Consider the following 12,473-nt stretch of genomic DNA (forward strand, 5'->3'; position numbering starts at 1 on the left):
AGTTATCTGCTCTAAGGCTACGCATTTCATCATCACCAACCTTACAGATTACTCGTAGCTCCTTGGATCTCTCTCTCTCTCTCTCTCTCTCTCTCTCTCTCTCTCTCTCTCTCTCCTAGATGTCATTCTTGCTTCTTTTTTTTTCAACTAGCAAAGCAAGATTGACTTAGGCAAGGAAGGACAAGTAGTTGGTGCAGAGGAGTTGGTCTTGCCGGGGTTTTGTTTTGAGGAGCATCACTCCATTGATAGGGTGTGTACCATGGACAATGCGGTGCATGTGTGCCTGGAAAGCCACCAATGGAGTAAAGAATACACACCCATGATTTGTAGCAATATAAAGAAATGGTGCCAGGCTTTTGAGGCCACTATATATCAAAACCAAGTCAAGAACTTGAAGCAAAATATAAATTCCAAATTCGCTCATCGTAGAAGTAGAGATCTCAAAAAATTGGTGTGTACAATAAGTTATGATTCAAAACCTTCATGGAAAGTCAAACTTAGAGAGCCAGTTTAATTTTTCTATTGGTACTTTGTAAAGGCACTCAAGATGAGAAAATCTCCAAGAAATTTGATGCATGTTGATGTTTTCTCCTCCCCCTTTACAAGAGCTATCTTTCACGTGATTACCAAGCCGGTAGTAGGCCATATGAAGAAGAGCAAGCACCTTGCTCCGATACCAATTGTTAGGCATCCATGGCCAAGGGACCCAAGGGATATGAAAAGGGAGAAGAGCTAAAAAGCAAAAACTTGTAGGTACAAGAGGTCAACACAAAAAACAAGAGGGTTTAGTAATTCAAACCTTATATATGCCTATAATGCGGCATCCATCCATCCAGCTGTAAGATGTCCATACATTAGGAGATCGGCATTTACTTTTGGGACGTGTACATGTATATGTGGCATGTGATATACTATTATCCTTCTTGGTGACATGGCACCTTATACCATTTTGGCAGTGGAGTTGTCATATGGCACGTGATTGTGATGCTTTTGCCATTGCACTTATGGTTTGGATTGCATTGATGGTACGTTCATGTTTTTTACAAGATCAATTGGGTAGTGTGGTTATCATTCCGCATCCATCCATTTATAGGATGTCCATACATTGGTAGATTAGCATTTACTTTTGTGACATGTCGTGAAAATGTGGCAACATGAGATGTGTTGTTATCCATGGTGATATACATTTCTACCAAATTTCAAGGTGGATTTGGTGATATGGCATGCCATAGTGATGTTTATGTCATTGTACTTGATTTTTTTATGTCCATGGCATCTGAAGCACCACTGTTTCTGGTAATTTTTTTGACAACTTGCTATGGCTGTTCATATCATAAAGCATTTATGCCTATTTGGTAGGCAACTTGTTGGCTAATTTTTAGAAGAGCCATGCGTGGTACTTGTTTTATTACTATTACCTTCCGTTTTAGTGTGTGTGTGTGTGTGTGTGTGTGTGTGTGTGTGTGCGTGTGCGTGTGCACGCGTGCTAGCAAGATGTTTATGGCTTGCTATTGTAGCAATGTGCGGTCATAAGCATCAAGTTAGTGAAAGAAAAAGTTGGAGATCACTCGATCTTTTGGAAAGTGTGAGATTGCAACTTGCTCTATAGAGGGTTTCTAGGTATGGCTACTAATAAAAGCATAGGAGTCATTGTTGCAAATGAGCATTAAAAATTTTATCAGTACTAGCGTCAATATGAACCAATGTTGTGACTAGCACATGTTGACATTGATACCAATGATTTTACTAGTGTTGTGACCCTAGTGCTCATTCTCACTCTTATTATGACTACAATGGATTCTCATACTGCCTCATGGTCAATAATAAAAGCACAAGCGTCCTCTCGCCCCCCGCCCCGCCGCCCCTCCCCAACAAAACGAATGAGTCAGAAGGTTAGTATGATACTTTTTTTGTTACATGGTTAGATTCTTAAAACATTGGTCAATAGCGTGATCGAGTCGTTTACAAAAAAACAAAAACAAAAAAAAACTCTTCACGAAATCATTGATTAACAAGGCTTTAGTGGTGGTCTTGATTGACAGTATTGATTGTTTTAGTGAATATGTGAAACTCAAGGGTGAGTACGCAGAATAGAGTGCCTCTCACTTGCTTCTTCTCTCTCAGAGAAGGGCCACTGCTTCTTTCTTTTTTATCACCTGGCTTGGTTGGAGAGTGATGCACAAGAAGTTTTGGACAAATTCTCATTGTGACTTACCTCAACATCATGAGCTTCTGTGAGGGAGGCACCGCATACCTAGCTTGGTACGATTGGGGGCAAGGGACCGCCGGCCCAGGGGGCGGTCCCCTGCCCCCAATCGTACCTAGTCAGGTATGTGGTGTGCCTCGAGCAGAAGCTCATTATGTTATTTATTGTACGGGAAAACTTCTAAATCTTCTTGTGATGGGGTCAACATCTCCATGGAGGCACATCATCATCACTATTAAAAGAAAAGTGCACTATGTTCATCATACACAATTTTCCCCCATACGTTGGCCTCTACTTGATGGGAGTTTTTTTCATAGAGGACATCTTCCCCTCTTGTTTGGCTGCTGTAATTTTCTCAAGAAGAATTTCTTCTCCTCTGTTTTGGAGGATGTATAGACTGTTGGCTCTCTCATCTTCATTGCTTGGTGATCTTTCTCCTCACATTGAAGAGAAAAGATGGGGAGCTTGTATCTATGATTCCAAAATTGGGTGGCGGTGTGTCTCGCATAATCTTCGAGTGATCAAATTTCTTGCACTTCTTGCATAGACAATGAAGCTTGCGGTTTTCTCTATGCTATGGAAATAAGAAGTTGTAGTGGAGATGAGGATGGAGTGAGTAATAGGAATAGGCTGCAACTTGCTATGAAGACATTGTGAAGCCTTGCTTGCCTTAGGGTGGAGATATAGATGGAAGTAGAGCTTGAAGAGATGGAGAACCCAGGAAGAAGATACAGATCTAAATACATGAAGAGAGTGGAGAGAGAAAATAACATATGAATCACGGAAACGACAGGGAGGGTGCAATAATGAGGTAGTGATGGGCACCTTCTAGCACCATAATAGTTACTGGGGATCATTTACAACTATTTTCCTACCCAATCGATAAAATCCTATAAGTTTTTCTTTAAAACATCTAGCCTTGTACAAATCCCAATTGGGAATTCAAAAAGGTCCACCAGCAACTGTCAAATGAAGGGCCTCAATGCAGCTCCTATTCCTCGAGGGTTTGTAGTTTGTTGAGCTGTACATAGCATTTCATTGGAAAATTTTCTTGCCCAATTTTTCTGTGGGTTCGAAATTAGCCATCCCTCTTGAGCTAGCAACATGTGGAACCGAACACCGTTCAATCTCTTCCGTCAACTCGTCTTAACCCATTCTCAAATGCAAATTGCACCAAGTATTTAAGTGGAATGCAAATGAAAGATGCCCTGTGTTAAAAAGGCATTGATCTCTCAAGGAAGGACAAAGATGCAAAGGTCTCCCTAGCTTGATTCGGAACTCGTACAGCTCTTGCAACTAGTATTACAACACTACAGCACATGATGCTATTTGACACAAAACTATCTCGATGGTACAAAGACGATGATTATCATTGTTAACAAAATTCTCACCGTCGATGGAGCGTACATTGCAAAAACATACTTCATCTTTTACTTTCAATGACATCACAATTTGAAACTTGAAACAATAGTGCATTGCTTAGGGTGAATTGGCAAATGCAAAAGCTCTCTCTCTATCTCTCATGCTCGCGCTCTCACACACACACAGAACGTCTTTGACATACAAGAGTGCATGTTTGAAGATGTGAGAGTGAGCACATCCAAGTGCCCAAGCACATGCAAAACATAAGTTAACCATCCTCCGCATTCACAATCATAGATGAGGGCATGTAGAATACAAACCCGAGTGACACAAACAACTCTACACACTTAGAAGTGTTCTCATCACTTGAGCATTGTGCCTTCTTCATCCAACTTCAACATTTGTGTTGTGCCCCATACTTTTGACCACACAAGCTATGAACTACAAAGCATAATAGACATGGACAAGAAGCCTTTGTTATGTATGTACAGGGGGAAACAACGGCTCAAGGCCGTGTTACCCTTATTTTGATATTAGAAAGAAAGGAAATACATAGAACAACGAGAGGTGGGCAAAGAGCTGACACGCATAGGAGCTACATACTTCCACATGGATATCATTGTGCATTACTTAAGTGGGAAGGTGGTGCCTTATTTTTGCGGTGAAGCCCCAACACTAAGGAGGAGAGAGCCCACTACGAAAGATGCGTAGGAGAAAGCGAGGCGATACATGGGTGGATTAACTAAAATGCTCAAGGTTTGTAAGGAGTCTCAATGGGCCAAGACATTGTCTCTTTCCCTTATTGTAATATAGATAGATGGATACTTGGCCTTATTCATAGAAAACCATTTAAGGAAAACATGGGAACTATTAAAAAAGGCATGAATTATTGCAAGAGAATGCCAAGACAATATCTCCTCTCTTTAGTTTAAGTGTAGCAAGAGAGATACTTTGGCCTTATTATACTGAAACAAGTGACCTAGCAAAAATTTAAAAACACAGCAAAGCAAGAAAATTGCACACCAAGTCACATGGGGCCAATCATGGAGTTGGATGCAAACAAGTCGATGGAAGTCGAGTCGAGTTGAGTCAAAAAGGCCGTTATTCGAGAAATGAGAAAGGAAAATGAAAAAAGAAAGGTACAACAAGGAAGAAATAAAAACAGAGAAATTTATTATTAGGGTTAAAATAATAGGAAGACATAATACTAGGCAAATTTAATAAAGATAAAAACCATAGGACGAAAATTAAGGATAAAAACCATAAATAGCTTATTGAAAAGGCTTCTTTTTTTTTTTTTTTTTTGGGAGGCGGGGTTTTGTATAGTGTGTTAACGACGGAAGCTCCGACCAGAGCGAGCAGGGGCGTCCTCGTCCTTGAGGCGGACCAGCGTGTAAGCGGCTGCTCCCACGAGAGCGCCCAAGACGGGCGCTACCATGTAGAGCCAGAGGCCCCGATAATTGTTGGCTGCGATGGCTGGCCCCAATGTGCGCACCGGATTCATTGATCCTCCTGTCGTCGCCCTGCACCACAAAACCCAACACACATAAAGTTTTACTACCGCCCAAAGGAAGGAAGGTCCGAAGGGGAGAGAGAGAGAGAGACTTTTGTGTGTGTGTGTGTGTGTGTGTGAGAGAGAGAGAGAGAGAGAGAGTGAGAGCCGAGAGAGAGAGAGAGAGAGAGAGAGAGCTTCTCACATTTACGTCATTTTGGAAAACTTTTGGTCTGCCGTTAGGTCACAAAAGGAAGAGAAAGCTTTTGCTGAGCAGGTCACTCCTCTTTGATTTTGTCAAAAAGACAAATAAATAGTGTACCTTTCCATCACCCTTGGACCCCCCTTTCCACCTAAAGCGATCATGACCTCTCCCTTGACATCAAGGCTGAGGACTTTTTGCCCTTCTGAATGCCCCATCCATTTTGCTGAGGATTTTGAGAGCTTGGAGAGCATGAATGTGCTGTAAAACCATGGTCTCATAAGAGACAATACAACGCACCACAACCCCCACATAATACTCTGTTTTGCAACTCATCTCAAAAACACAAGGCTGGTCTTGGAGTCCATGCTCTGAAAGCCTGTATGGGTCCCAACTTACAAATTTTGGGCCTGAAATATGACTATGGCACCGCATGGAACCGACAAGACCGTGTCAGAAGGCAATGAAACTTTGCAGGATACCAACCCATCCTTCGAGGAAAGGGAGTTGTGATTGTTTTTTTAGTCTTGAATATGGTCCCTCCCTCTAATAGCCTCATGTGACCTCTTGTTCAGCTAGAAGGCCCATGCAAGGCTTGACATTGTTCAACATGAGTTCGCGGGCTGCTTTACTATATCAAGGCTCGAGCCACCATTGTGGGGGTGCTTGAGGCTCTTAGAACACCTTCCCATAGACCCACTAGCTTGTAGAGTCCTCAAGGATTTAGAGACAGGGAGCAGCTCAATAGGCTACTACCAAATACTCAAAGGTCAAGGAACACTTCCCCTTTCAAACTTCTCGAAGGTTAAAAGGTGGGGAGAAGCTACAAATGGATGGCCTCCTCTGACAAGTCATCCCTCCCTTCAATGAATCTAGAGGGTGTTGAAGGACCCTCACTTTGGAGCTGCTACCAAAGCTGCATTGCATTCATTGGCTTTCTAAAACAAGCCTTAAAGAAGAAGGGAGTCACGCACACATTTGACTTTTGCATGTGGAGCATTGAATGATTGAAATCTTCTGTATTTTTGTTTGTAAATGGGTCCTCTCATTTAAGAGCCTCATAGGGGATCCTTCTCAGTTTTCTGTTTTAGAGTCCCAACATGACCCTCACATATAAGAGGGGATCAGGGGTACAACCCCAGCCACTCATCAGCAATTTTGTCCAGTCCGTTAATTGGAGCCAGCACGAAACGGCAGTTTGCAGAGCGGGGCGGGGGAAGAAGACGCATTTTCTAACTCTGCCAATTTTCGGCAGAGTTGAGACTCATAGGCATAGTTTGCTCACAATTGTGGGCTGGGTTCTACCCCTGCCGGTGCAGATCCGCCCTAATTCACATGGGCACGGGAAGAGATGGGATAAGGGCCACGACATCCATAGGGCACCATAGGTCCTGCTGTGAAAGTAATCTCGCGTACCCGAGATCACATGGGCATGGGAAGATGGGATCAAGGGGGTGCCATATGTCTTGTTACGAAAGTAATATCGCATACATGAGATCACTTTTGAATAAAAGTAATCCCGAGTACACAATATTACTTTTAGCCCACGACACAATCGCACGTCAGAAATCAACATGGACACCAACAATTCATGAAGAGATGTGTGAGTGACATGGTTAGCGCACATGCCTCTCAATGCCCAGGTGTGAGTACAATCCAAGGAAGTGGGAGGGGGGGGGGGCCAAGGGGGGTGAAGTAATCTCAGGTTCCCTAGATTACTTTGCCCGAGATCTACCGTGCTCATTCATCCCATTGTAATTGGTCTATCCAGTTAGTACCCTGCAAAGATATTCGTTGCACTTTTTGACCTACTATCTTGCTATCGCAAGTTGGAGATGCAAAAAAGTATATTTAAGGGTACCTTAAACGACTTTTTCCATGAAAATTTAGCAGAAGACCCTGATATTTCATGCTGGCAGTGATACGGGACCGTCGCTACCTCCATGGAGAACTGGAGAACCCACCATAGTGGCCTCTAGAGTGCCTATGCATTAAGAACCTATTTAAGATGCTCTCTTTTGGTATATTGTACCACTCATTTCAGGCACAAATGCTTGAAATTTTGTCTATCCCGATTCAGAAAAAGCCCAAATTCTCACTTTCTTCCTCTTAGTGTGTCCCATACCACTTCCAAGCATACTCAGAGAGGTTAGAGGAAATCACAGAGACAGAATAGCAAAACACATAGAAGCCTCTTGTAAGGAATTGAGATTTACCCAGATATCAATATGTTCATCATGACTGTAGCGCCCACTGCAATTCCTGCCAATTCCCCAACCTGATAATCATGCACATTGAAGCATCAAAGCAAGAAAAAGGCAACTGGCCACAAAACAGAAAGACCATGCAATGTGCAATGATGTGGCAATGTCTGCGCATGTGTGCCTGCTCTAGCACAATCAATTTTCCCCTAGGAAAAGGATCTTGCATACAGAACAAATAAGCCACTAGATCAACATAGTATGCACACCTTGATGCATCCAGGAAACGTGCATATTCACTCATAGGAAAGCACAAAGTATAGACTCATGATAGTCCTCCACAACACACCGCACATGCAAGTATTGACGACATTGACGTAATCAACAGTACATGAGACAATCACATTTAAAACAGTAAAATAAGAACGAGTAGCATTTAGTTAAATGCCAACTCTTATGATTCAATGCTGCATCTTAAGTGTCCGATGTAATTTCTGTGCGCTTCCATTAAAGAAAGCTAAAAGGAGCAAGAGCCAACTATATAAACCAACCAATCAATAGTACGTCATCTACAATCTAGCATAACAACCCAGCTATATGAAGCTATCGCATGCATCACCATGTGCGTGCAACATGACAATACTGGGTATAACAAATTGAAACCCAAACACATGTGCATGAAATTAGGTTCTTGTGAACTTCAAAAACCTTTTTGAATCAAAATAGCAAGCCACTAAATGTTACTAAGCTCAAACAGTTTAGTAGTTTTGATTGTGATAAATTCATGCAAGCATGTCGGAGGATGAGCCACAACAAACAATAGCATTAATTGATTCCCTAATGTTTGGGAGCTGCTCCAGGTCTTCCTTAATTTGTACATGAATTTCAAGACCTATCTTCAGAATGATTAGTCTTATGAGACTTCCTACCTAGAAATCATCAAGGGCCAATAGGACACAGGTAAATTTCATGCAAGCATGTAATCATAAACAGAATAAATTGCAAAAGGGAAAAATCTTACGGCTCTAGTGTCGGTAGCCACGGCAGTGACAACAAACATGAGGTTGAAACTTATGATGAACTCGAGAAAGAAGCACTGCACAGTTGTGGCATGAGGAACGGTAACGCCTCCATGAAAATCCGGATTGAATACGCCCTTGAGTACAAATGAGGCACATATGGAACCCACAATCTGTGCTGCAAGGTAAGCCGGAACCTGAAATTTCCCAATTGGCGTGTGACCAACATGAACAGATGTGACAAAGAATCTGGAAATCTACTTGCATCACAAATGCAAACTGTGAAAAAGAGCATTTATTTGAGCTTCTCATCAACACATAACCTACTAACATCGCAGGCATTGCAATCGTGAAATGAACACCTAGCTCACATGCATTCATGTAGGCTCTTGAAGATGGGGGTTTGTGCATGCCTGTATCCATGGAAAATGGCGTAATGCTGCAAAGGCGATAGTGAGGGATGGGTTGACATGGGCTCCTGAGATATGACCGACTGAAAGAATGACAACCATAATTGCCAGGCCCGCAGATGCAGAATTCCCAATAATAGTCATGGAACCCCCAGTCTTCTCATCCACAATCACAGCTGCCGTAGCAATGAAGATCAAGATGAAGGTCCCCAAAAACTCTGCTGCCACCTTTGCCACAATCACAAGGAATGCACATAATCATCAGAAAACAAAATAAAAGCCTTCACCACTTAAAACTGCAAGGCTAACTATAACGATGCCTTGTGCGTAAGTGAGAGTGACATTCTTATGGCAGGGATCCAAACAAGCTGGTTCAAGAATATGAGTGTTGATAGTATAAAGACCAAGAGATGACAAGCATACACATATATTGAACTTTGCATACATTGTCATGGAGATACTCTACAAAGTTGAAACCCTCTCTTCCAAAAAGCCTGCGTACCGATTTGCCAATATAAGGGAACTGATCACCTGCTGCATCTTGGCAACTACTTTTAGCTATTTAATCTAGTGAAGACAACACTACTACATAAGTCTCCTATAGGGTTGATAACAATGCATTGACACACTAGTGTGTTGCAAAATCGACCATTCGGCAAGCATTTGTGCAAAATTGTCTTGAAAAAGGCCACTTCATGCTACTCGCTAATTGGCTGCCCGTCTGACCGAATGTTCATACATGACTATATGCATCTGCCTGCTGGATGCTGCGGTGCAATGTTCCTGTAACATGATCTATATGTATCATATCATTCTGGTGCTTTGATCTTACAGGGCATCGGGCCATTTTGATAGTGACAGGCAAAGACTTCTGACTCATAGAATCAAGTTGGCCCATGCCATGCATAGGGATCTGCCTTTTTAATGCGTCTCGAATGTAATGTGGATTAAGGCTAGAGAGAGAAGTCACGATGTGCAAACTTCCATCATTAGTAGGACTGATTGTGAGGATCAATGTTGTTTTCTCATCTGAGATCCCCATAGTTCACAGCATCTCCTTTCTTTTTTCTTAATGAAGCATTCCCTCATTAATAGCAATTTGACAACTCTTAAAACTTTTAATGATATGCTTCCGAAGCAAAGATTGACAAACAGGAGTGCCTTTATAATTAGCTTCAATAAACATCGATGTGATTAATAGAAAAGATTAAAAAACAGAGAATAGAGGAGCATCACCTTTCTTGTGAGAGAGACTGAGGGTAATTGAGGATGGACACAAGCATTGGCGAAGTCCATTTCGCCGCCATCAAGACCGCAGTTGTCAATGGAAAAACATTTGGCGAGCATGGAGGGCTTGTGTGGACGAGCATCCTGCACTGCGTTGACCGGACCGTGCCGCGATGTCACCAACAGCGGCAATGGAGTCACAGGGGTTTGTGGTGTTGAAGGAGTAGAAGTACCCATGTGATTATATCCATCTGCCATTGTACTCCCTTCAAGAGAGACGCACCCAAAGGCCCCTTATCTCTGCTTGAGTTCTTACATGCTCAAAACATCAAACCGCGACAGACGCACAGAGGTTGCGGAAATCCACTTCTGTCTAGTGACTTTCTAAGCTACATTCTGAGATGATGATGAAATCCTCTTCTTTTTTTGGTTTTTTTTGGGTTTAAAGGAGTATGGGAGATTAAGGTGGAGATTTACATGATTGTCAGGCTTTTATAAAGGTGTACTTAAGGGAGTATGGGAAATGGGGGAATGGCCAGCTTGAGGCTGAGGGAGATCAAAGGATAGCTTGTTTGGGAGACATGGAGAGTACCATGGTCATACACAAACACAAACTAACACAGTAGTCGCTAAGGCCTAGCCAAGCCTTCCATAGCCGGGATCTGAGCTCTTCAGTGCAGAGAAAGCAAGGCGCCAATCAGACAGCTTCAGAAACAGAGCAATTTGGATGCTTGCATTCCAAATAGATGAAGAGGAGCAAGGCACCTTGCCCACATATATGCAAGAGGATGATAGACGCACATACACATGCACACACGATCACTCCCTCTTAGGCTACTTGCACATATAATATACTCTCTCTCTCTCTCTCTCTCTCTCTCTCACACACACACACACACACACACACACACACACACACACACAGCATAAAAGCTGGGTTGGTCCAAAAAGGAGCAGGGGAGGGTGGGCACAAGGTTAGAAGAGGAGGGACCGAGGGTGGAGCTCATATAACCAGTCATGTCACCTGCCCCCAAGTCTAGACAATGAGTCTGTAGATTATACATAGCTAAACTTAGGCTGTTGAATATATGCTTTGAGTATCTTTTAATAGACAATGGACTCATATATTTTATTCATGCAAATCTTTATTTCTTGGGGGACTTTTGTGAATAACTAAGACTGGGTTCATACCACAGTCCACTGTTCTCAAACAATCTGCAACTTTTAGAGTGTAGCTACTTGATAATGACGAAGGCATAAAGTCTGGATTTGTGAAATAAAGGCTCTCAAATTATTTATTTATTTTAAGAAAAGCAGAATTTGATTAAACATCGTAAGAAAGAAATACATAGGGGTGAGTTAGCCCCAATACAAAGGTGAAAGAGACACTAGCTCTTTCATTCTGTACCTATTGGCTTGAAAGAATTTATTGGCTTGAAAGAAGAGAGGCACAACCATGCTCCATTGTTGCCACTTGAAACTTTTTTGATTAGAGGAGACAGTTTCATGCTCATAAGGGGCATTTGAGCACCTGCAGCATGTACAAGGTACATTGGCACGCTTGTTGGCAAACATGTTTAGCAGAGCTGTAGTTGAGGGTTTCCCCGAGAGCTGGAGCTCTAACATCATTGTGCCAGTATGCAAGATAGGAGATCCTACATCACCTGGTAATTATCGCACAATCGTGATATGCCATACTTTGGCCAAGCTCTATGCTTCTGTACTTGAACATGAACTCAGTCGATGAGCAGAGAAAGAGGATGTAAGAGCACGTGGGCAGGCTGGATTCAGAAGAGGTTTTGCTACCCTTGATCACATATTTACTCTTCGAGCCATCCTCGAGGAGGGTCAAGCTCGTGGGCAGCGTATCTATTGTTGCTTTGTCGACTTTCGCAAAGCCTTTGAAACAGTGCCTAGAGCAAGGCTGATGTGCAGACTGTATGATCTCGGTGTACTAGATGATATTTCATGGGGTATCCTCGCACTATACGAGAGAGTAGCAGGTAGAATGCGCACAGCTGAAGGCCTTTCAGAGACTATTGACTCTAACATTGGAGTGAAACAGGGTTGTCCACTCTCTCCTACTCTTTTTGGCATGTATATTGATGAGGTTTCATACTGCATTGACGGAGATGGAGACAGAGGTGCACTGTTATCAGGGATTTGGATACCCTTGTTGTTGTATGCAAATGACCTATGCTCCTTTCTGAATCACCAAAAGGGTAGTTGGATACATTGGAGAGATACACACATGATAGAGACCTGACTGTGAACCTAAGCAAGACCAAAGCGATGATTTTCAATACTACAACAAAATGGGTGAGGGAATCAGCATCAATGTTTCTATATGGTGA

General features: G+C 42.5%; 1 protein-coding gene across 1 annotated transcript; it reads right to left on the minus strand.

The window, feature by feature from the left end:
* Nucleotides 1–4,041: 4,041 nt before the first annotated feature.
* Nucleotides 4,042–10,982, minus strand: LOC147439532 (aquaporin NIP3-1-like). Its single transcript, XM_086485354.1, has 5 exons — nt 10,129–10,982; nt 8,896–9,120; nt 8,485–8,679; nt 7,479–7,540; nt 4,042–5,091 (listed from the first exon to the last, which is right to left on the minus strand). The coding sequence occupies exons 1-5, from the start codon at nt 10,375–10,377 to the stop codon at nt 4,899–4,901; spliced, it is 924 nt and encodes a 307-aa protein (XP_086341480.1). The 5' UTR covers nt 10,378–10,982; the 3' UTR covers nt 4,042–4,898.
* Between the last annotated feature and the right edge of the window lie 1,491 nt (nt 10,983–12,473).

The sequence above is a fragment of the Adiantum capillus-veneris genome, chromosome 16 (genome assembly GCF_014529385.1).
Source record: "Adiantum capillus-veneris isolate H3 chromosome 16, ASM1452938v2, whole genome shotgun sequence".
Lineage (NCBI taxonomy): Eukaryota > Viridiplantae > Streptophyta > Polypodiopsida > Polypodiales > Pteridaceae > Adiantum > Adiantum capillus-veneris.

What these genes read in the sequence shown, in the direction of transcription:
- LOC147439532 (XM_086485354.1), bottom strand. Translation starts at nt 10,377, where the DNA reads ATGGCAGATGGATATAATCACATGGGTACTTCTACTCCTTCAACACCA. An exon ending in CAGTCTCTCTCACAAGAAAG is followed by an intron (nt 9,121 to 10,128) that starts GTGATGCTCCTC and finishes ATTGTGGCAAAG; the next exon opens with GTGGCAGCAGAGTTTTTGGG. An exon ending in ATGAACATATTGATATCTGG is followed by an intron (nt 5,092 to 7,478) that starts GTAAATCTCAAT and finishes TTTGTGGTGCAG; the next exon opens with GGCGACGACAGGAGGATCAA.